Source organism: Choloepus didactylus, chromosome 4 (assembly GCF_015220235.1).
Source record: "Choloepus didactylus isolate mChoDid1 chromosome 4, mChoDid1.pri, whole genome shotgun sequence".
In the NCBI taxonomy this organism is placed as follows: domain Eukaryota; kingdom Metazoa; phylum Chordata; class Mammalia; order Pilosa; family Megalonychidae; genus Choloepus; species Choloepus didactylus.
This window is the reverse complement of record NC_051310.1, coordinates 47,228,687-47,254,419: the sequence shown is the minus strand read 5'-3', so window position 1 is coordinate 47,254,419 and position 25,733 is coordinate 47,228,687. Positions and strand designations below refer to the sequence as shown.

The 25,733-nt window shown below is 41.3% G+C and overlaps 1 protein-coding gene across 3 annotated transcripts in view; it reads right to left on the bottom strand.

Moving 5' to 3' along the window:
* Positions 1–22,902, bottom strand: part of ESR2 (estrogen receptor 2) — a 115,493-nt gene extending 92,591 nt beyond the window's left edge. For 2 of the 3 annotated variants that reach the window (XM_037832569.1, XM_037832567.1), the window contains exons 1-3: positions 22,777–22,902; positions 4,610–5,080; positions 2,269–2,435 (exon numbers count right to left, since the gene is read on the bottom strand). In XM_037832569.1, coding sequence (XP_037688497.1) covers positions 2,269–2,435; positions 4,610–5,028 — 586 coding nt within the window. In that variant the 5' untranslated portion in view covers positions 5,029–5,080; positions 22,777–22,902. Of the gene's footprint in view, positions 1–2,268; positions 2,436–4,609; positions 5,081–21,973; positions 22,062–22,776 lie in introns of those variants that run through there. The other variant, XM_037832568.1, reaches the window with a different exon arrangement.
* Positions 22,903–25,733: the final 2,831 nt, after the last annotated feature.

Sequence of the window (25,733 nt, the reverse complement as noted above, 5' to 3'; positions counted from 1 at the left end):
ATAACCAATAGGAAAGAGAACAAAAAGTAAAGAATAAACTTAAATCAGAAGGCATGATTAGGAGCTCCATAACTCATGCTCCATAAACCGGTCCCTAGACTGACAGGGAGAGGGACAGCAACGTTCGTCACTCTGATGGCAACTCAGCGTGTGAAGCCAACTCAGTCAGTATTTATGGAATGCCAAGCACTACAGAATGTCCTGTGCAGTTTGTACAGTGCAGAGGACACAAACATGAATAACACAGGGTCAAGCAGCTTACAAATCAAGTCAGCAGGACAAGTTTAAAATTGTTTTAAAACCAAAAGAATGTTAAATACAATCAATTTCTCAAGCTAATATTGTACCACCTGACAGTTGAGGCTTTTCTAGTTATTGCAATGCATTTATGTTACGGGTGCCCAAAAAACAGAGTCATTTAGGCATTAAACAATTTTAAGAGCAGTACCTCCTTCCTTTTTGCAGATTTGGAATATGGCAGTCCTTTTCCTTTCTCTGATGGTTCCCTAGCCAATGCAGGAAGAAGGAATGACATGGGGAAAGCAGAGAGAGACTTTTCAACTGTTATCGGCTAGAGCCTTAGGGTTCAAAGATATTTCAGGCAGAGAAATGTTTTCCCAATAGTAAACAAGAAGTGACTTTTTTAAAAATGTGGTTAGTTTTATTTTCAAAAATGTAAATATTGGAAACTCAGCAAGAAATAGAATTGTCATCATATTAAGAGTTCATTTCTGAATTTCAGAAAATCTGAATAGTTCTTATATATAGCAGGGAATTGGACATGGCCTTATTATGCATTATTATAATAACCATGAAGAAAAATATTCTAGCACTCAATATGTTAAATGTGGAATGAAAAACTTTGTAAAAGCAAAATGAGCAAACAAAACAATTTATCTTTTGATCATGTTTGATGACATATGCTTTCTTCATCTTGGTTGTCTTTATTTCATCATCCATAAGATGAAAAGTAGGTTTGAAAATGATGGAGGGACCTCACCCACCTAACTGTGAAGACCTTCTTAGAGGAGGTAGGTTTAAATCAAGCTTTAAACAAAATTAGGATTAGAACAGAAATACAAGGAAGAAAGAAAAGATGTTGACATTTGAATAAGGAAGAGTTGGGAAAAAACACAAGAATACTTTGAATTTGCATGATATTTATAATTGACAAAATATTTTTACATAACCAACAAGTCACCTTTAGAACAATTCTGTGAGTACCTCCATTTCAGGCCAGGAGGTGAAGTCAGAGAACCAAGAAGTGGAGATCCAGGACAAATAGGTGGTCATCATACACAGTGAATTTAAGAAGCTACCTAGGAAGGTAACTATTCACTAATACCCTACTCCTCACCATCTTCTGGATTCTATCAGTGTTTCTCAGCTTGAAGTAAAATGATCTCTTCATCTGGAGTTATCAATGGGTGAATTACTTAGTACATTGCTATTTGTCATTTGTACACCATGAATTACTGTAAGATTGCTTTGCTTAACAGGTCAAGAACAAAGTACTGAGGCCTTGACAGAAAAAAAAGAAGGAAGCTCTATGATGGGAACCCAGCATTGCCTGGGTGAGGAGCTGCAAGGGAGGGTGTTACAGGACAGAGAGGCAGAAGAGAGCACAAGTAAGCAAAAGAGTGACTTGAGCAAATCAGAGCTGGCAAAGGAGAGAGAATAGCAAGGAGAGGTGATGGCCTTGAAACCAGGTGTGCACAATTTGAAGTTGATTAAAACATCAGTTAAACACACACACACATACACACACACACAGCCCAGCAGGAATATGGAGAAGGGTAGGGGAATAATTTAAACAAAGATCAGAAAACAAGGGGGTTGTGAATAGAGGCTCTGCTAGTTCAGGACAAGACAGTCCACTGGAGTTGAATTACTAATTTCTAACCATTTCCATAAAATATACTTATTTTCTCTTCCCCAAGATCCAGCCCTTCATCATGACTATTTTAAGCATGACAGATATTAAACATAAGTACGGGAAGAAACAATCTTTGCAACTCCTAATGAGCACATATTTTTCCCCCCAAGCAATATCTTCACAAGAGATTTAAGTAGAAGTCTCCTCCCCAAAAACCTGCTGGGTGATGGGGGTGGGCAGGACCCATTCAGTTTAGGAGTATAATCGTAGGTTTCTGGGGTAGCAACCTGTGATTAAAGATGTAGTCCTCTGCACTTGAAACAATCCACTCCACCATCCAATCCACCCCCAAACACACACCTTTAAAGAAGGAGCTAGCAATACTCCTGTACCTTGAATGCTTCTTTTAAAAAAAGCCTTACATCCTTCACACGACCAGACTCCGTAGTGATATCCCGATGCGTAGTCGCTGCAGACTGCACAGAAGTGGGCATCCCTCTTTTGACTAGTAACCGGGCTGGCACAACTGCTCCCACTAACCTTCCTTTTCAGTGTCTCTCTGGTAGCGAAGAAAACATCCATTGTAAAAGAACATCAGGGGAAATGAGGGGCTTTCAAAAAAAAATAACATGAACATTGCCTAATTTAATCTCTTTGTCCTCCAGGGTTCATGATAAACATATCCCAGGAATCTCATAAAGCAAAATCTTTGTTACTGTTGTCAGATCTGTAAAGAACTACACTGTTCAGAATGACCTATCTTTTAGGTGCATTTATGCCCATCCATGCCATGCTGATGAACTCCAGTAACTATGGAAGGTCAGTTGCAATAATCAGGGGACACATTTCTGTGTGTAAAATAAGCAATAGGGAAAGAAGTGACCACATCGAATCTTTCCCACAGGACTGAACTACAAACAAGGTCATAAGAAAATGCCATCTGCTCTCCCTCAATACAAACCTGACCAGCCACTGGATATTTGAGGTTCCTATTCAAGTAGGGGACACATTTTTTTCATTCTGCAATTTCAGATAAAAGTCTAGAAAGAAAATAACCTTAAAGGAGTAACAAATGAAGCGTAAGTTGTATTAAGGTGAGTAATTGAGAGAGGAGAAGAGAGAAGAGAAAGGGAGAGTGAGCGAGCAAGTGTCTGAAGGAAGGGGACATTCAGTGCTGGATGAGGGGCGAGGGGCTGCATAAGGAAAGGAGAGCATAGCGAGGAAGGGCGAGCAGCACCAAAAATGCTCCTAGATAGGTCCTAATTTTGCTAGGCCATGTTTGTTTGGAAAAAAAAATGGTAGAAATATTAATAACTAATAAATGAAGGTAAATCTCTGGTTTAATTTGTCCAAGTATTAGCAAACTCTGATTAAAATCCATGTTCAGAAACAGAATATATCTTCAGAAGAAGGCTGAATGAAAAACATTATGTTTAAAAAGTTATCAAAAACTTTAAAATTCTTTTATTTGCTTTTTTTAAACCAATAATGAAAAGGCTTTTTTAAAGAGGAAAAATGAAATTACGGTATAATATTGCTGTCAGGGATTGGATCATGTCCCCCACAAAAGGCATGTTCAGGTCCCAACCCCTGGTCCTGTGCGTGAGAACTCATTTGTAAATAGGACCTTTGGAAGTGTTTTTAGTTAAGGTGCAAGCAAACTGAATGAGGGTGAGCCTTAAACCAGTAAGGTTTAAAAGCAAAGGAAATTGGACACAGAAAGGGAAGAAGCCATGGGGAACAGCCAGAAGCTGGAAGTCAATGGAAACCGGAAAAGAAAGAAGACATCACCTTGAGCATTGTCATGTAACAGAAAAGCTAAGGAGCCCCAAAGGTTGTTGACCAACTCGAAGACACCCACCTCAGGAGGAAGCAGGCATTCTAGCTTCTGCAACTAATAAATTCCTGCTGTTAAGCCTACCCATCGTATGGTATTTGCTTTAGCAATTGGGAAACTAAGACAATTGCTTTCTCAAAGTTTTATGACAACACTTGAAAGTAATGAATTTTGATTCCAATAAGCCAGAATTTAATACTTTCGTTGTTTTAGAAGTTATTCTTCCCCTCACTCTTCCACTACATTGTCCCCTTTCCACAGCCACAATTTTTATTTAAAATACTGCAAAATAGATGGAAGTAATCTATCATGTTTCTCTGCATTTAAATGGTGTAAATATTCTTTGTCACTTTGGGAAAGTTTCAACTGATGTCTACATTTAAATGGTTTCCCATTGAGCTTTAAAAAATGTTATCTTTGTTCATTGTCAAAAGGCCAGTATTTAAACCAATTACTTTCTCTCTTTTCAGGCTTCAAAGGTTTAGTATTTCATTTAAGTTGGAATACTGTCACAGTTAGTTTTACCCTGTAAACAATGTCCTGAACACTAAATTGTGAAGAATAAGAAGAATCTAACATGAAGGTAAAGTAAAAAAATCGTTTTCAAAGAACCCAAAGAGAAAAGTGATTTAAGTTCAATCCTTATTGTCTAAAGACAGTAGTTGTGATAGTGAATTTTTCTCCCCACAACACCAAACTACAAACTACAGGCCCAACTTTTTAATGAGAATTGGACTATCAGTATAGAATAGCACATCATTTTTTAGGTGTTCTAAGTAAACTCTACCACTAATAAAACAAAGACCTTGTATAAAGTATATCTTTCTTCTCACTAAATCATAAAGTAATTTCAATAATGCCCATGAGCTATAATTCAGAAGGAAGAATGCATTTACCTGTTTATAGGTAAGGAGTGTTCTAGTGATCTTGCTTCACACCAAGGACTCTTTTGAGGTTCTGCATACAGAAGTGATGATGGGCAATGGAGGGCTAAAGGAGAGAGGTGTCCAGGAGATGGCCACAGCACATTAGGGCTTTTGGTCTGTCGACCCGGTCCGCCTTCTGAGTTATTGGCACTGCAGGGAATACTGTAATTCATCACAGCAGGGCTATAGAAGGTCATGGCTGAATATTCATGGCGGCTCTCTACAAAGGAGGAAGGTATATATATGGGACCGTGCTCCAGGGGTAGGACTGACTGACTGCAGTTGTAGGATGCAGCAGAGTTAAGGCCAGATGGTGAGTTTTTGATATCCATGTCTCCAATAGGTAACAGCTGAGAAAACTCCTTGTGAGAAGAGGCACAAAGGGACATTATAATGTTCTCAAAGACTTACAGGCAGGTATTTTGAAGACTTATAGGCCAGCTGGAAGGGGAAAAAAAAAATCACAAAGTTAGAGTTACAGTCTTCAGCTAGGTTCAACTATTAAAAGGGTCCAAACATTTTTATCTAGAAAAACAATTACACATGCATTTGTATGGTCTTAGAAATTAATCCAGAAAGATATGCATGAAAATATTAACCTCAGAGGGGTGGGAATGTGAGGTGTGGAACTCTCCTTTTCTACTTCATTCACTTTGTTGTTTAATTTTTTTAACCACAAGAATCTTTTGTACTACAAGAACTTATTATAAAATACTTTTTAAAATTAAAAACCAAAAAACTAAGTAAAAGTACCAACAATTCTTTTTTCTGGAACTAGATAAGTCTATATGGAAGTTCTTATGGGAAAATAACCAAGAATAACCACTTTCCCACTGAGCTTTAAAAAATGTTATCTTAGTTCACTTAGTTAGAAGATCACTGAGGAGGGCTACATTAACAGATATTTGAATACACTATGAATTGTCAACAATAAAAAAAAGGAATATTAGCACATGAATTGACCAATTTAACTGGGTGAGTTACCAATTTATTGCCTCTCAGCTTCGAATGCAACCTTTTATATATGCTCTATGATAACGGAATTGAAGTCTTTTTCCTTTAAAGCGAGTCCAATGTAAAGTCTTCTCAGTAGAGGGAGCTGGAGGGACATTGCAGGAGGCAGAGGGGTCCTGTCATTTCTGGCACCCGCAAGGCTTGGCAGCGTGAGTGAAACTCCGGTGGAACCAGCCCCGGCCACGGTTCCAGAATGCCGTCCCCCTGAGACTTTCCAGCCTCGGCCTGAGACAGCCTTTCCAGTCACCTGTCCAGACTGTAGCCCGAAAGATCTCACACTGAGAATCTGTCCTTCTGCAAGCCCCTCTCCCTGTGCGACCTGCCGGCTCTGAAGGCCCTCTGCCCCCACTGCCCCGGACTCCCACTGCACGCCTGTGATGCCGGCTTCTGATCACTTGCTCCCCAGCCTGCACTCTGGAAGGCGGCCCATTGCTTGTCTAGCAACTCCATACCAGCTCTGGCCTGGTTGAAACAGCAAACGTCTCTGCTATCTGGTCTCCTTCTAAGTTTGCCCTTCCTTGGGTGCTCTCCCTTACCCTAGGATGCCATTCAGTGTTTCCGTATATCTCATAACTTATTCCACAGTTAATAATTGTTATGTTGAGCTTCCCCTGTTTAACCCACTGCATTTCTGTCTCTTGATTGAATGCAAATGCTATAGTAAAATAATAGAAAATTAAAAAATAGACTCACAGTTTTTAGAAATATGGTTTATGATAAAGGTAGCATCTCAAGTCACTGGGAAAACATTGAACAACAGGACAGTCACTGGAGAAAGAAAATTGGATTCATACCTCACATGGATTGTAAGTATAAACTCCAAATTTTTCAGAGATCAAAGTGTTGAAAGAGAGATGGAAGGATAAGGGGGAGGGAGAAAAAGAGAAGAGAGAGGATGCACAAATGCTAGAAACAAACCTAGGTAAATTCCTTTATAGCCTTGGTGTGGGAAAAACTTTCTTAACTATGACTCAAAATACAGAAGAAAAAAAGTTTACCAATAAATTCAGTACATAAAAGTAAATCTTTGCATATCATTAAAACACAATAAGCAAAGCCAAAAGACTAATGACAAATTGGAAAAAAATTATTCTTAACTTATTAGAAACAAGGGACTAATCTTCCTGGCATGGAGAGAGCAATTAAGATTAAAAAGATGAAAAATCTATTAGAAAAATAAGCAAAGGAGGTTGTGATGGCTGGGTTCATGTGTCAACTTGGCTAGGTGGCCCAGCTGTCTGGTCAAGCGGGCACTGGCCTGACGATTGCTGTGAGGATATTTGAGGCTGGTTAATAAACCAACGGGCTGGTTCGTTGGATCATCAGTCAATTGACTGCAGCTGACTGATGACTCATCAAGGGGCGTGCTTCCACAATGAGAGAATGCAATTGTCTGGATTTGGTCCGGGAGATCAATTGGAGGCTTATAAGCTGGACGGTTAGAAGAACCTTCACTTCTTCTTCGGCTGCTCAGTGAAGCATTTCCTGGGGAGCTCGTCGAAGTTGCCAATTCGTTTCCTGAGGAGTTCGTCAAAGTTGTCGGTTCGTTTCCCGAGGAGGTCGTCGGACGTCTTCCTTGGAGTTGACAGTTTGTTGACGGCTCTGCAGAGTTTGGACTTGTGCGTGCCCACAGTTGCGTGAGTCACTTTTACAATTTGATAATCAGAGACGTCTCTCATTGATTCTGTTTCCAAGGAGAACCCTAACTAATACAACTTGGTACCGAGAGTGGTTCTTGAGAAACGGAATCTTAAAATGGGCTTTTACAATTTGTTTTCTACTCTGATTAGATTCAGAGGCACTAATGACTCTATTTCCAATAATCAAGAGGGCACTGACAGTCCATGGCAGGAGTTGGCAAAGGAAATATGCAAAATAGCACCATTTGATTCTCCTAATTGTACTCTAGTACGAAGCGAGGCTCTGGGTGACAGTGTTTCCGACATTTTCACGGAGTTTTGCAGTATTAAGAGGTATAATGATGTTGGCTGGCTGCTCTTAGATACTTTGGATACAGTTGTAAGAGAAAGGGATGAGCTAAAGGCTTCAAATTCAAAACTTGAACGCCGTATGACAGATGTAAAGGGTTCCATCTGTGCCCTGAAAGAAAATCTTATTTCCTGTGCCCGCAGTCTGGAAGTTTCTGAAAATCAGACACAGTCTCTCACTGTGCAAGTAGCACATTTACAACGTAAACTAAAATCTCAACCTCTCAGGGTGTCTGCTGTTAAAGTAAAGGCATTGATTGGAAAAGAATGGGATCCAGAAACTTGGGATGGGGACATATGGATTGATAATAATGACAGTGAGGACATTGGAACCCTGGATTCTGCTGGGTCATTGTTAGATTTACCTGCAGAGGGCTGTCCTGGGGAAACAGCTTCTCTACCTCCAGTCTGCCTTAAGGAGCCTCCCACCCAACCCCCACCTAAAGAGATTAACCCTTCAATGCCTGCTAATCCTGTAATCACCTCCCCTGAGGAAGCAGCCCTCACTCTTTTGTCTGGAGAGATTAATCCTGTTTTAAGAGATGAAAATGCAACAGAATGTCCTGAGGTGAATGGCTTGAGAGATAATTCTAATTCTTTTCATGACCCACCCCCACCACCAGTTTTTGCTTCAAGACCTATAACTAGGCTCAAGTCCCAACAAGCCCCAAAGGGTGAGGTACAAAGTGTGACCCATGAGGAAGTACGCTATACTCCAAAAGAACTGTATGAGTTTCACAACTTATACAGACAGAAACCAGGGGAATATGTGTGGGAATGGATATTAAGAGTGTGGGATAATGGTGGAAGGAATATAAGGTTGGATCAGGCTGAATTTACTGATATGGGTCCACTAAGCAGAGATTCTGCATTCAATGTTGTAGCTTGAGGGGTTAGAAAGGGTGTTAACAGTTTGTTTGGGTGGCTGGCTGAAACATGGATCAAAAGGTGGCCGGCATTACCAGAAGTTGAAATGCCAGAACTGCCGTGGTACAATGTGGAGGAGGCGATTCAAAGGCTTAGAGAGATTGGAATGTTAGAGTGGATTTATCATGGAAGACCTGCTCACACAGCCCTGGAATGTCCAGAGGACACACCTTTTACCAGGACTGTAAGGAATAAATTTGTGAAACTAGCTCCATCATCCCTGAAGAGCTCTGTAGTTGCCCTTCTCTGTAGGTCAGATATTACTATAGGAACTGCTGTCACTGAACTGGAATCCTTAAACACAATGGGGATAATTGGGTCCCGAGTCAGCAGAAGCCAAGTGGCTGCAGTTAATCGCCACAGACAAGGAGGGCATGGCTACCATAACAGAAAACAGGGTCAAAGCAGCAATCAAAATAATATGACTCACAAAGACTTATGGCATTGGCTAGTGGATCATGGAGTACCAAGTAGTAAAATAGATGGGCAATCGACTAAATTCTTGTTTGAACTATATAAGCAGAAGAATTCTAGGTCACGGGAACAAAAGTCTCCCTTAAATTACAAAAACAGAGTCACGGCCCCTTAATCAATTTCCAGACTTGAGACAGTTTACAGATCCAGAACCCCTTGAATGAAGGGAAGGCCGGGTACCCTTGGAGAAGGACCCTGTTACAGTGCCAAAAATTTATACTGTTAATCTTCCTCCCAGCCTTCCCCAGGGGGACCTACGGCCTTTTACCAGGTGACTGTGCATTGGGGAAAAGGGAATGATCAGATATATCATGGATTTTTAAACACTGGGTCAGAAGTGACATTAATTCCCGGAGACCCAAAACGTCACTCTGGTCCACCAGTCAGAGTTGGGGCTTATGGAGGTCAGGTGATTGATGGAGTTTTAGCCCAGGTCCGTCTCACAGTGGGTCCAGTGGGTCCTCGGACCCATTCTGTGGTTATTTCCCCAGTGCCGGAATGCATAATTGGAATAGACATACTCAGCAACTCGCAGAATCCTCACATTGGTTCCCTGACTCCTGGAGTGAGGGCTATTATGGTGGGAAAGGCCAAGTGGAAGCCACTAGAACTGCCCCTGCCTAGCAAAATAGTGAACCAAAAGCAATACCGGATTCCTGGAGGGATTGCAGAGATTAATGCCACTCTTAAGGACTTGAAGGATGCAGGGGTGGTGATTCCCACCACAACCCCATTCAACTCTCCTATTTGGCCTGTGCAGAAAACAGACGGGTCTTGGAGGATGACTGTGGATTATCGTAAGCTTAACCAGGTGGTGACTCCAATTGCAGCTGCTGTCCCAGATGTGGTATCATTGCTTGAGCAAATCAACACATCCCCTGGTACCTGGTATGCAGCTATTGATCAGGCAAATGCTTTTTTCTCAATTACTGTCAGCAAGGACCACCAGAAACAGTTTGCATTCAGCTGGCAAGGCCAGCAGTTTACATTCACTGTGCTACCTCAGGGTTATATCATCTCTCCAGCCCTATGTCATAATATTGTCCGCAGGGATCTTGATCATTTCTCCCTCCCACAAGACATCACACTGGTCCATTATATTGATGATATCATGTTGATTGGACCTAGTGAGCAAGAAGTAGCAACTACTCTAGATTTGTTGGTGAGGTATTTGTGTGGCAGAGGATGGGAGATAAATCCAACAAAAATACAGGGGCCTTCCACCTCAGTAAAATTTCTAGGTGTCCAGTGGTGTGGGGCCTGTCGAGATATTCCTTCTAAGGTGAAGGACAAGCTGCTGCATCTGGCCCCTCCTACAACCAAAAAAGAGGCACAACGCTTAGTTGGCCTCTTTGGGTTTTGCAGACAACATATTCCTCATTTAGGTGTGCTACTCCGGCCCATTTACCGAGTGACTAGAAAAGCTTCTAGTTTTGAGTGGGGACTGGAGCAAGATGAGGCTCTGCAACAGGTCCAGGCTGCTGTGCAAGCTGCTCTGCCGCTTGGACCATATGATCCAGCTGACCCAGTGGTGCTGGAGGTGTCAGTGGCAAATAGAGATGCTGTTTGGAGACTTTGGCAGGCTCCTATAGGAGAATCACAACGCAGGCCCTTAGGATTTTGGAGTAAAGCTTTCCCATCCTCTGCAGATAACTACTCTCCATTTGAGAAACAGCTGTTGGCCTGCTACTGGGCCTTAGTAGAGACAGAACGCTTAACCATGGGCCACCAAGTTACCATGAGACCTGAGTTACCTATCATGAGCTGGGTGTTGTCTGACCCACCAAGCCATAAAGTTGGGCGTGCACAGCAGCACTCCATCATAAAATGGAAATGGTATATACGAGATAGAGCTTGAGCAGGTCCTGAAGGTACAAGTAAGTTACTTGAGGAAGTGGCCCAAATGCCCATGGCCCCCACTCCTTCCACCTTACCTTCTCTTTCCCAGCCCACAGCTATGGCATCTTGGGGAGTTCCTTACAGTCAATTGACTGAGGAAAAGAAGACTCGGGCCTGGTTTACAGATGGTTCTGCACGATATGCAGGCACCACCTGAAAGTGGACAGCTGCAGCACTGCAGCCCCTTTCTGGGATATCCCTGAAGGACAGTGGTGAGGGGAAATCCTCCCAGTGGGCAGAACTTCGAGCAGTGCACCTGGTTGTTCACTTTGCTTGGAAGGAGAACTGACCAGAGGTGCGTCTGTATACTGATTCCTGGGCTGTTGCTAATGGTTTGGCTGGATGGTCAGGGACTTGGAAGGAACATAATTGGAAGACTGGTGACAAAGAAGTCTGGGGAAGGGGTATGTGGATAGACCTTTCTGAGTGGGCAAACAACATGAAGATATTTGTGTCCCATGTGAATGCTCACCAGAGGGTGACTTCAGCAGAAGAAGGTTTTAATAACCAAGTGGATAAAATGACCCGTTTGGTGGATACCAGTCAGCCTCTTTCCCCAGAAACTCCTGTCATTGCCCAATGGGCTCATGAACAAAGTGGTCATGGTGGTAGGGATGGAGGTTATGCATGGGCTCAGCAACATGGACTTCCACTCACCAAGGCTGACCTGGCCACAGCCACTGCTGAGTGTCCAATTTGCCAGCAACAGAGACCCACACTCAGTCCCCGATATGGCACCATTCCTCGGGGTGATCAGCCTGCTACCTGGTGGCAGGTTGATTACATCGGACCACTTCCATCATGGAAAGGGCAGCGATTTGTTCTTACTGGAATAGACACATACTCCGGATATGGGTTTGCCTTCCCTGCACGACATGCTTCTCCCAAAACTACAATATGTGGACTTACAGAATGCCTCATCCACCGTCATGGTATTCCACACAGCATTGCTTCGGACCAAGGAACCCACTTCACAGCAAATGAAGTGAGGGGATGGGCACATGCTCATGGAATTCTGTGGTCTTACCATATTCCCCATCATCCAGAAGCAGCTGGGTTGATAGAACGGTGGAATGGCCTATTGAAGACTCAATTACGGCGCCAACTAGGTGGCAATACCTTGCAGGGCTGGGGCAGTGTTCTCCAGGAGGCTGTGTATGCTCTGAATCAGTGTCCACTCTATGGTGCTGTTTCTCCCATAGCCAGGATTCATGGGTCCAGGAATCAAGGGGTGGAAACAGGAGTAGCACCACTCACTATCACTCCTAGTGACCCACTAGGTAAGTTTTTGCTTCCTGTCCCTGCAAGCTTAAGCTCTGCTGGTCTACAGGTCTTGGTTTCAAAAGGAGGAGTGCTTCCACCAGGAAACACAACAATAATCCCATTGAACCGGAAGTTAACACCACCACCTGGCCACTTTGGGCTTCTTATGCCTCTGAATCAACAGGCAAGTAAGGGGATTACTGTACTGGCTGGGGTGATTGATCCTGACTATCAAGGGGAAATAGCACTGCAACTACACAATGGAAGTAAAGAAGAGTTTTCCTGGCATACAGGAGATCCCCTAGGGTGTCTCTTAGTACTACCATACCCCGTGATTCAAGTCAATGGAAAACTGCAACAACCCAATCCAGGCAGGACTGCCAATGGCCAAGAAACTTCAGGAATGAAGGTTTGGGTCACCCCACCAGGCAAAGAACCACGGCCAGCAGAAGTGCTTGCTGAGGGAAAAAGGAACATGGAATGAGTAGTGGAAGAAGGTCGTGATAAATATGAACTACGGCCACGTGACCAGTTACAGAAACGAGGACTATGATGACATGAATATTTCCTCCTCGTTTTGTTATGATTATGTTTGTATTTGTCGGTAAAGCAAATATTTTTGCTTTCTTCTCTGTCTTATCCCCTTATCATATGGCATAAGCTGTAACGTTCATTTTGAAGGTATGGTTTTAGGTGATGTGTACAACTGCCAAGTTGACAAGGGGTGGACTGTGATGGTTGGGTTCATGTGTCAACTTGGCTAGGTGGCCCAGCTGTCTGGTCAAGCGGGCACTGGCCTGACGACTGCTGTGAGGATATTTGAGGCTGGTTAATAAACCAACGGGCTGGTTCGTTGGATCATCAGTCAATTGACTGCAGCTGACTGATGACTCATCAAGGGGCGTGCTTCCACAATGAAAGAATGCAATTGTCTGGATTTGGTCCGGGTGATCAGTTGGAGGCTTATAAGCCGGACGGTTAGAAGAACCTTGACTACTTCTTTGGCTGCTCAGTGAAGCATTTCCTGGGGAGCTCGTTGAAGTTGCCGGTTCGTTTCCTGAGGAGTTCGTCAAAGTTGTCAGTTCGTTTCCCGAGGAGTTCGTCGGACGTCTTCCTTGGAGTTGACAGTTTGTTGACGGCTCTGCAGAATTTGGACTTGTGCGTGCCTGCAGTTGCGTGAGTCACTTTTACAATTTGATAATCAGAGACATCTCTCATTGATTCTGTTTCCAAGGAGAACCCTAACTAATACAGAGGTGAATAGAGAGAATACAGAAAAAGGAAGGGAAATGGCTCTTAAAAACATAAAAAGATAATCAACCTCATTCATAAGAGAGATGCAAATTAAAACTACAACAAGATGCCTTTTCTCACCTATTATGTTTGACAAAAATTCAAAAATTTGATAACACATGCTTTGGGTGAGGTTGTGGAAACACAGGGACTCTCCAGTATTCCTGGTGGGAGTATAAAATGGTATAAACTCAAAGGGTATTTGGAAATAGATAGCAAAATTATGTGTGCTTTTACTCTTTGGACTATTAGTCCATGGTGATAATCAAAAAAGAGAGAAAAAAGAATTATTTGCTATCATTGCAAGTGACCATTACATGAGTTCCTCACTCTGAAAATTGGTAATTAAAGGTAAAGAACTAAACCTGTACCTTGCATTTTTAAGAGGATCTGTATTTTATCTCAAGAATGCCACCTAATAAATTGTTCAGAAAATATATGTATACATACATAGATTGATAAAGTAAATTGTCAAAATGTAAACAAGTACTTTATCTGCATGGCAGGTATACAGATATTGATTATGCCAGTCTTTCAATTTTTCTAAAAGTATGAAAATTTTCATATTAAGAAGCTATGGAGAAAAACACAAAATAACGAGATTAAAAATAGAAATCTTTTTTAAAAAGTTTAGAATAATTGGAAGAATATCTGGAGAAGAGAATAAAAAGCATTAATAATGAAATTGGTTGAGAGAGAGCATTAATAAAAGAAACTTGTCTTGAGAGGCGCCCATCTTCAATATTTTCAGCTTCAGCTGTCATTTCTTGGCTCTCTAGAGCTCCCAATTCTTTCCTCTTGATGTTTTCATTTGATTGCTCACTCCATTTGTCCTCACAATATAATATATCTTTGATGGTTTTAAAATGTCTACAAATTCTTCAATACTTCTTTCTGCAAAATGTGGAGCCTAACCCTACCCCATCCCCCCTTTGAATATAGACTGGACTCATTTCTAGTGAATAGTTTATGGCAGAAGTGATGGAGCGCGACTTCCAAGACTAGGTCAAAAAATGTACTGCAGCCTCCTCCTGGCTCTCTCTCTTGGATCACTTGCTCTAGTGGAAGCTATCTGCTGTGTTGTGAGGACACTCAAGTAGCCCTGTGGAGAGGTACACATGGCAAAGAACCAAGGCCTCCTGCCAACGTCCAGCAAGGAGTTGAGACCTCCAGCAACAGCTATCTAGTGAGACACTGTGGAAGCAGAACCTGAGATGACTGCAGCCCAACATTCTCTACCTCAGGAGAGAATATGATTAGAACCCAGCTAAGCAGCTCCTAGATTCCTGTCCCTCATAAACATAATGAAATAATAAAGTCTGTTGTTTTAAGCTGCTAAGTTTTAAAGCAATTTGTTATACAGCAATAAATAACTCATACAATATCCATGGTGTAATTCAGCATTTTCCTTCCCAAACAATTCCTTGTTTTCATATTTGTGTTAATGACAAAGCCTCATTACCATTATCTTTAATTTCTCCCCTTACCTAAGGCACACCATGTTTTTCTCCATAGTGCTTTTCCTATGTTCTGTCTTGGCCACCATCCAGGCAAGTTCTCATTACCTCTTATCTGTGCATCTGTAATGGGCTCCTTATTGCCTCTTCTCTCCACCTAACTCTTCCAGTTCCATGTTGCTGCCAGATTAATATTCTTAAAGACCAGCTCTGATTGTTCCTCTGCAGTAAGACACTCTTCTGACAGTCAAGGCATTCCACTACATTATCCCACCCAATCATTCCTCTCTAATCTGCTATTTTCCTACAAAAACCTGACATGTCCATAAGAATTATGAAAAGTACAATGCAAAGTGGTGGGCATTTTAAACTTTAGCACTCTTATACTCATTGCATCTCAATAATCGCTTACATACAAATCTAATCTTCCTTATTAGATTAGAACCACATTGAATACTTCTTGGAAAGCAGAGGTGAGGTGGAATAGTAAGAAGTAAGAAAATTAGATGTTGGGCTCACTGAAGGCACAAACTATGTCTTATTCACTTTCTGCCACAACTCAATGAATACTTGTTGTAAGGAAGGAATATGAAGAAGTGTGCTTAAAATATAAACTTCAGTAATTCAAGCGTATTAATTAAAAAAAAAAAATGGGAGCACCTTCAGTAGGCATGACTGTGCTCAAGAGAGGAGTCTAAATGCATCCCAAGATATACGCCAGGGGATCCAATGTGCAGGGTGAAGGAAGCAGGACAGACCACACGAAATGATAAGGAACTAATACAAAGGTGGCAGCAGTTCTAATCAACTGTGAGGCAACTTTTTCAAAAAATTTGACAATGGGGGAGATAGAGAATGGCAGTTGGAGAAGAACATAGGATCAAGGAAGGTGTTTTCACAGAGATGCTTAAGAACATTTAGATATCCATGGAAATGAGCTAAGTTAGAGGAAGTTGTTGAATTTAGGAGACACTACAGGAATTGGTAACATGATCACTAGCAACCTTTAGGATGGCAACTCTAGGACAGACAGGAAGTATTGTCAGGAGGCATTTATCCCTCAATCCACCCTGAAACATCTCTCTTATTTCCATCCACCTACTCAAACACCTACTCACTGAGTTTTTGAATACCACACCTTGATGATCATACCTAAGTGCATTGTTTTTGCTACATGATCTGAGCCTCTTACATAGCCAAATATTTAATCACTTAAAAACTTAAAAATTTGAAGTTAAACACTTAAAAACTTCAACAGCACAATTTAAATAGTATGCATTATACAACAATTGAGAGCAAAATATATTTAGGTCAACATATACAAAATTATATTTATGAATAGTAAAATGTAATCTGCAGACAATAATTTTTACATTCCTTCAACTTGTAGCAAACAAAAGAATTACAAGAAAACAAGATGGACTGCCAAATTTAATAAATAAAAAGCATGTCTAAAAGTTAGTGTGCCTTTATGCTAACATCTCATATATAAACTTATACTAAAATATGAGTATAAACTCAATATAAACTTATACTAAAAAAGGACACAGTCAAGACTCTCAATCATCAAATGAAGATTAAATATGTTCCAGAAATTATGAGGCAGGAAAGCAGTGAATTTTAGAATAAGAATTCACACAAGAGAATTCAAGTTAATCTTCAGTTAATGAAAAAATAATTAAATATTTTAAACAAAATATTTTAAACAAAAAATTCTCTGAACATTTTGGTCAATTAAGATTTTACTGATTTTCATGTTGAGACAACATGCCAAAAGAAATGTATTTAGCATGTTAGCATAAGTTCAGCAAAGCCAAACACAACAAAACCACTGTTATCTTTTCCTTTTATTAGGCCTCTTAAAAACATAAAGATTCTACTGATGCAAAGTGAATGGTCACAAGGAAATTCATGAACTCAAAATAACACTTCCCATTTACCCAGCTGCAAAGCAAATGCAAAGTCTAAAACAAATATGACATCTCTCTTCGGGGGCAGAGAACCAATCCAATCACTCATTTTCACCTAAAACTGAAATATTCATTCTCTCTCAGCAACAACAAAGTGACCTGTCAAATTCACACCACCAAACAGCAAATGCCAGGATTCGTCCGGGCAATAAATCAGACTTCACATCTGTACACCAATTGACTCACTCCTCTAGAACTTCCATAGTACAATGATTATTAATGTCAGAAAACTGAGCTCTGGACAGTGATGAAAAGATATGTTGTTTTTTTGGTCAGCTATCTTTCAGATGTATCTAGATTCATGTGACAAGTAATCTGTCAGTGGTACCTTGGATAATTAGTGGCTTGGTAGTTAATGCAAAGGGCTTTTTTCTTTTTGAAGCAAAGTCTCAACAAGAGATGATGAACTTAAATCACTGTAGGAGTCCTGGGAGGTAGTGAACAGGAAGCGAAAGAAGAGTCTTCTCCACTGGAGGTCTATAAAAGTGAATAAACAAATCTATTCTGGTTATAATTTGAGCAGTTCTACTCTGAAACAGAGATATAAACGGGTTGAAGGAAAGAATCCTAAAAAGATCACATTTCTTCCTCAGTATAGGGCAGAATTTCCCCAAGGACATTAGTTTTAGTGCCCAAGCATTGCTTCAGGGACCACAGTATCTAGGACAACAGAGAAAAATAATGCCTAAAGAGGTGAATTGCTGGACATGGCAGGCATGGCCTTTCACCTAGCCAAGAAAAGAACATGCACTCGGACATCCTGATGCTAAGAATTAACCATTTCCCTGCATGTCAGTTTTCTTTAATTAGTTCCTATAGCCTGAAACAGCTGGCCCATATCCTTCATGGCTAACAGACTGTCTTTTGCCCAAAGATTTCTCTCTTCCACCACTCTACACAAACCTGTGTTTGGACCTCTTGGGTCACAGCTGTGCATTCAGCAGGAAAGCTTTTTGCACACATGGGATTATACATGCTGTTCTAACATGGTGGCTAGAAACACATTACGGCTGTTAAACAGAAGAAAAGTTACTAAAAACATCCAAATATTGACAGTGATTCTCTGGAGAAGACAAACAGTGGCACGAAAACATGGCAGAAAGACACTAAAAAAATAATAGAGTGATTTTATCAAAGTACCTATCACATTTAGTTAAAGAATAAGAAGGCAGTCACCACCATGTCTGCCTTTATGGAGAATCTGGCCCAGTGGACAGAGCAGAACACAGGTGCTAGTCCCACTCTGTCTTAAAGCCAGGTGATCTTTATTGTATAAACTCCCTTAGCTTCCACATCTTCAGTAGAAATGGGGACCTAATATGGGCTGCACCTCTCAACCAGTGCTTTAAGGATCAAATGAAATGATGTGTGTGAAAGTGTTTTAGAAGCTATTATTACATATCCAAGAGGATGAAGCCAGTCTATTGGCATGCCACTGGGTACGTGTTGGGCAATTTCCCCAGACAATTTAAGTTAAAATGCCTTTATGGCTACCTTGAAGATTTTTGCCTCCTAATTTTACTTTCTTAACATCTTTAGATGAACCATCACCACTGGTCCAAACAGATTGCCAGAAACCTTAGCTGGGCTAATGGCAGCCTGTCAACCAATGTGTGAAGCGTGAAAGGCCAAATCCTCCTGATACCGTATTCCAAGTCTGCAGACATGGAAAGCTTGGATACGTCATACCCATTCTTCTTCCACCTGCCCAGGATACTTCCCCAAGCATTCAGTTCAAACACTGAGATTGGTGTGCCCTGCCATAAAAAAAAAAACCTGTTATTATGTCCCCAGCCACAATGTAGAAACTAGAAGGGATTTCGTGGAAAAGGTAAAAAAAAAATATTTCTTAAGATCAAGCATCCTTGACGTGTGTGAGTGGCTGTTTGGCAATCATTAGCTTTAAATGTATCTTTTGCAAGACAAAATATTAAAGCTCTTGGTCAACTTAATATTCATTAGGAATAAATGAAAACCACTCCAAAATCACCATAGAATCAATCATTAGTGATTGATTTACATGCAGCTTTTAAAACACGTACATGTATCTTCCAAAATGAGAAAAGCCTATATTCTAGACTGTTCCTCCCCCTATGGGCCCACTGAAGCTTATTAAGTTGGATAGGAAATGGAATTCTGAGGGCTTGGATAGGGTAAGAGGAAGTCTCAGCTCCAAGATTATCACACTCTAAGACGGGTGTGGCAGAGAGTCTTGTGTCTTCTTGCCCACAAGCAAGTCTCTGTTCCTTCCCAATAACAACAGCAGTCAAAGAGGATACTCTGCTCTTAGGAAACTGGACCTTATTCAAATTTTTATTTGAGTCAGGGAAGTGGAGAGTTCTGGGTGAGGAGATTGAAAAGGACATGATCAATCAAGAAGCTAAACTCAATACACTCAACTCTTCCATTCTGAATTTGACAGTGGAACACAGAATATCTACCAATGAATGGTGCAGTAATTCTTTGATGAAACATATGCAGGCTTAGGAACACATCCTTCCAAGTGACCCTCACTCTCCGGCCCTCTCAAGGACACCCACACAAAGATTCCATGCTTAAAAGTCCTTAATTTTCAAAAGCTGTAACACTTCCAGCTATCCAGTTTGCAGATACCTCATAATCTTGCCACTTTGCACATCCTTTTTACTGCCACTGGACTTCTCTGAAAGGCAAGTTGTATATTTAAAATACTGGCTCTTGTTTTTCATAGCACAAATGAAAAAGGAAAAAGATATCAATCGGACATATCTTTATTAGCAGGGCCTAGCAATAGCAAGCTCCTCTTTGAGTGTTTACTGAATTGAACAATGAATCAAATAGTAAGAAACGTTAGTTTACAAAAGATTTCGCATCCATGTCCCACAGCAAAGTCTAGATTTGAAAGAATGGGCACAGAAATGAAAAAGCCCTGATATCTACAGGGCTTTAGCCCTTCTTGAAGTTATTATTTTAACTTATGCAATCACAATCATGCTGTATTTAAATGTCTCCAAGTTGTCATTTTCAATTCCTCTTTTGCTCCTCACTAATTGACAAAGTGTAATTGGAGGAAGCTTTCTTAATCCCAAATAAAATAGAAGTATATTTTAAATGCCAAGATTATAAAGCAACAGTGTGTTCTAATGATGTATATATATCAGTAACAAATATTTTTTTAAAAGGTCTTGTATTTCAGTTTGGGATAACTAATGATGCACATCGCTACCAAACGCTTAAACCACAATGGAACCCAGATTTGCTAAGAATTAAATCTCTTAGCCCAATATGAATGCAACACTTAGTCCAAGTTTTTGGTTTCCCATTTACAAAACAGCTTTGTCTTTCTCTCAATTTTTCCCAAAATAGATAGGATTAAAGCAAAAATACCACAACCCCACCCCAGCCCCATAAAAAAAGGAAAAACTGAAGTTTCGTTTTTGACAAAAGGGAAGGAAGGCAAGTATTTCTCAGTAAAAACATGCTGAAGGGCAAAACTATAAAATCAGAGAACAGACTAGTGATTTGCAGGGTTTGGAGATGTGCAAAGACTGCAAAGAAGCATAAGCAGACTTCCAGGGGTGATGGAACTGTTCTTTCCTGGTGATGGTAGTTAGATGACTGCGCATCTGTCAGAATTCATAGACTGGTACACCTAAAGAGGCTGAAGTTTACTACGTGTAAATTGTACTGCAATAAGCCTGACTTTTTAAAAATTCTATTATCTCTAAAGCAATGAGCTAGGCAGTGAATTATAAAGTCCAACATTCAAGCATATGATTCTCAAGGATTTTAGTTTTCTGACAAGTCTCCATAACTTTTTCTCAAGTGATTCTGTGTAAGCATATTACTGATGGGGGGGGGGCAGGAAAGGGCAGATAAACCTGAATCTAACTAATCACAACAAGTGAGTGATCTAGACTTCAAAGATGTCAGTGTATGAAAGACAAAAGAGGTGGAGGGATTGGTCTAGATTAAAGGAGATTCAGAAGACCTAACAACTAAATGTAATGAGTGATCTTGGACTGAAACATGGAAGAAGGAAGAAAATAGCTATAAAGGACAGTATTGGGACAGTTGGGAAATTTTGAATATGGGCTGTACATTAGATAATGTTATTGTATCAATGTTATTTTCATTGAGAACTATCATTAAGTTCCCTTAGGGCACTTGAAAAACACTAACAGAAAAAAGATAAATGAATAAAATAAAATTAAAAACTTACCAGTGATTCAAGTTCAGCCTTTGGTATTTTGTATAATTATTTCTTACATATATTTATATATTTTATATAAATTGACTTAAAATTCAACTAAACCCCAAGATGTATTTTAAATCATTACCTTGTAGATACACATTTATTGAAAATTGCAGTCATTCTTAAAAATGGACATACCAGTATCATTTAAATACTAATTTTATTTTTAACGATCGAGTTTACTATTAAATTTTACCTTTCTGGTATCATAAATAAATTTTGAGAAATGCCAAAGATGATTAGATTTATTCAAGTCTCTCAGAACCACTGTGAAATGTATCCTAAATGTGTTAATAATTGATTTGAGAATTATACGCCTTGAGCAAGGCTGAAGTGTTACCAGAGACTGGCTGGAGAATTTTCTAATAATTCAACTGAAAAAAAAATGCTTAAAAGTAAAATGGAATCCTAAGACTTATGTTTTCACATCTGTTGATGAACAGAGCCTTATATTTTCTCTCTTCTAGACAGTATGTACAAACCGATATTCTTCAGAAAAAAATGGGAGTCAAAGAACAAGTATGTCATTTCTTTGCATAGTCACAGTACAATTACTTTTTTAAAATACAGTACAAACCTTTCCTGTCATAGGTTCACTTTTTAAATAACAAAAATCTTTCTCCACACACACAGTAAAATAGCCACTGTGAGTTTAAAAACTTATAACAAAAGTAAAAATTTCCAATAAATTGCCATGTAAATACTAGAACTCTAACAAAAAAAAAGCAAAATCTTTCCTTCACCCTATAGCAAAAAACTACTTTTAAAAAAATCTAGGAATAGTACACTAGTAAAATCGAATCACCCTTACTTACCTAAATATAAATCCACCACAGAAATCCAAATTTTTGCTTTTCACAAAAATAGCATTCACTTGACTGAATTTTATGCTTCCAATATGAATCATGCTCCTAGGATAGCACAAGGAGTTAAGATTGCAGCAGTTAAGTCCCTCTTAAGCAAATAAACCAGACCAGATGGTAATCTTGTTCAATCCACATGGGAAAGAAGTAACTCTGCTTTCTGATAGACTAAAGGAATGCCAGTGAATACAGTAAAAAAAAAAAAAAAAAAAAAGCTGGTCATCTGCCTAATACGTGGTCCATTTTCCCAGGCCCACAAAACTCAAGCATGAAGCTTTGTGTTCAACTTTCCCACCGTCATCATTTCACCCACTCTCCCGAAAAACATCGAGAGAAAAAACAGAAGAATTTTGTTTTTCTTTTAAACGATATTTACATTGGCACAATCAACGTGGAGCTCTCAGGCACAAGTTAATTAAATAAGTTAGCTTGCTAGTCTTGAATGAAAACATGCTGTCAGAGCATGAAATTTCTGTTTCCAGTAGTTCTCAAGGCAGTGGATTTTTTTTTTTTCGCGATCTTTTATTGTCCTACTGGTTTCCCACTGCAGAATTCCAAACAGAAAATCAGACAATTACATTACACCTTGAGCGAAGGGACCACCTACTCTACAGGCGAGCACCGGTCTTCCTTTCTCTAAAATGCCGACACGTGATTTTCCCAGAGTGATTCTGCTCCCCGCGCAGGTTCGCGGCCACCGACTGTGGACAGTGACCCATCCTCGCTCAGCCCACACCTGGAAAGCCAGCCTTTACCTGCAGCACCAAGCCAGTCGCAGCTCGGGACGGTCCCTCCCCGGAGCCCGGCTCGCCGCCTCCTCTCCGCGGTGCAAGTTTCATGCGGCGGCTCCTGCAGCCTCCCCGCTTGCAGTGGCCCCACAGCAGGGGTGGTGCGAGTGTCCGTGTGTGTCAAAAAGTCCGGTAACAGGAGAGACCGCAAGACCAGAAATGACTTAACGACGAGCATCTTCTTCCTTTTAAAGGCCGGAGACGGGGAGTGGGAGGGGAAGTGGGGAAGGGATGCCTCAAAAAACCCACGTGACCATAGAGCCCAGAGTGAGGCTATCTCAGGGGGCTCCCGGGCCCCTGCCTCACCGTCTAAAATCACCCGGGAGAAGGGGGAGGCCCCAGGGCGCGGGCTCTCGCCCTGAAGCCACCCACAGTCACCCGCAGGCTTAGCAGTGCACCAAAGGCGCGGCCCCGCCCCCAGAGTCTCGGAGTTAGGAGAGGGGGGTGGGCCCGAGAATGTGCATTTATCATCCGGTCCCAACTGATGCTGACGCTGATGGCGGCCGGTCTGGGAACCACGCTTTGAGGGTCACGGCCCTAGACCCTGACCTCCTTGGGCATGAGAGGGCTGGATGGTTTGGTGTCGTTACGTACAGATTTCTGACTTTTAAAGAATCTAGTGGTGAAACTGGCGGGCTCTGGATTTGCCAGATCCCCAGGAGCAAAGGCAGCCTCTGCTTCACGAGAGGCAAAACCACTGGCCACGGACGGGAGATGGAGGGTGAGGACTCTCAACTCTCAGGGGCTGGATGGGAGGGCCTTTTGTGGTAGACCACAGACGGGAGAAGTGTCCTCAAACTCACCCACAGGAAGATAGCACCGAGAAGGAAATTTCTGCCGAGAATGCCACGGCGTCGCTCTTCCCTCCAGGAGCCTCGGATCAGCTCGGTCTTCGGGTGAGCGTCCACTGCGCCCCCTGGTGGCAGCTCTAATTCCTCCAGCTCTAAGGAGTCCGCTCTCCTCACCCTCTCCTCGCCCTCTCCTCACCCGCCGGGACAGAAGCCCCATAGTGAGAAGACTGACTGGGGCCACACCATGGTTGTTCAGGATCACCTGACTTTGGATCAGCACAAAGCAACCGGAAAGCAGAAGCTGGACACCACAGGCCATTGTGAGACCCTCGGTGTCATGGCTGTGCTTAATTAGTCGTCAAACCATTCCCACACGCATAAGGGACGCGGTTCTTGATCTGGTTGTGTGCCACGTCTCTAATACGGGAAGACAAGGGCACATTTAGAGGGAACCTTTTACAGTGCCCAGCCTCAAGTGCTTGGGGTTTAACCAAAAATAGCCTAGAGGGGCTATAGTGTTCTGTGTCTCCCAATATGGAGAACCACCTACTTTATAATAAACTATAAACTATGGTTATTGAAAGTCCCTACAGTCTCCCTCAGTCCAATTTCCATTAAAGCCTGGACTCCTGGTTTCTCTCCAGTTCTAAGGCAGTTTCTTGAGATAGAAGTTAGTTTGAACAGGAGAGTGTGTCGCTGGTGAGGTCCACCCCTTGAAGAACTGTAAAGACGAGATGTTTATTGTTGCCAATCTCAGCTTCCCTGTTTTTTTTTTTTTTTTTTTTTGGTTGTTTTTGTTTTTTTACAATATGATAGTTGAAAATTTTTCCATTTGTTGTATTTACTGTTAATAAAGTACTTCTGGAATGGAAATTATAATACAGGAATTTCAGTCATGAGTCAACAGCTAGACAAGGATGGTGAAGAGGGGACTGGGGAATTGGGGAAGAAACTGACATGTATCAAGTAGCTACATCATACCAGGCACTGTGCTACGTATTTGCACAGTGTCTCTTCTGATCTTCATATCATCTCTGCACTATAGGTAATACTGATTCCACTTTACAGATGAGGAAACTGAGGCTCACAGAGCTTGTACCAGTTGCTCAAAGCCACAGAGTTGGGAAGAAAGGAACCCAGTAGCAGCAGTGGCTTTATAGGCAACTGCCACTTATTGAGCATTTAGCCATGCCCCACTTTCTATGCATCATCTCATTTTTAACACAAGCCTTTGAGGTAAATTTTATCATTAATTATCTCCATTTTATAGTTGAGAAGATGTATATTCAGGAAGGTTAAATAATCTGCCTAAGGTCACATGGCCAATTTTTGTCTGAGAAGGACTTGAATGCAGGCCAGATCCAAAGGCCCTGTTTTCCTCCATGACAGCAGTCAATTGGAAGTGAAGAAGGCTTGAATGTCTGCCCCAGGCAGACAAGTCTTGCCTCGAGCTTCCTGCCACCTGCAAAACAAACTTCTGCTTAATGTAGGAAGTGGATCTCTGTGATTGCTGTGGTGCTTTTTGGGAAGGCATTCCACTCACATGAAAGCATGTTCTCTTTCTTAAAGACCCTCAAACACCCACACAGCTATTTATTATATAAGGAAACATCACTGCAGGAAATATTAAGCAAAGAGAATGAATGGGAGTGAGAGTGCCTCCTTCTGACTCACCCTGTCAGTTGAGAAAGATGATGGTACCCAGGAATGGTATCCAGGGATAAAAGCTTTGTCTGCTTTAATGCAGTGTGTTGGGGAGAGTGATTATTCCGATGCCACCTGACCAAAACTGAGAAGGGTTTCTAGGGACAGTTAATACCAATGGCTAGACCCAAATACACCCTGAAATCTGATGTTGAGGGCCATGCCTCTGCTCAGCAGGGGCCCGGTCTCATTTTTACCTCACTTATGACCTGGCTGAGAAGCTATTCACATGGTACGACATCAAAACGCTTGCCTCTCCCCCAAATATCCTACAACAGGGACTGAAATACTCACCACTAAGTCATACTTTGCAGTTAAAGCACTGGATTGTTAAATTCAAACATGTCAAATGGTGATGGGTAACATTAATTTACTAGCATTTATGATTACACTAAAGAAATAAGTTTACAAGATGAGCTAGGTGTCACC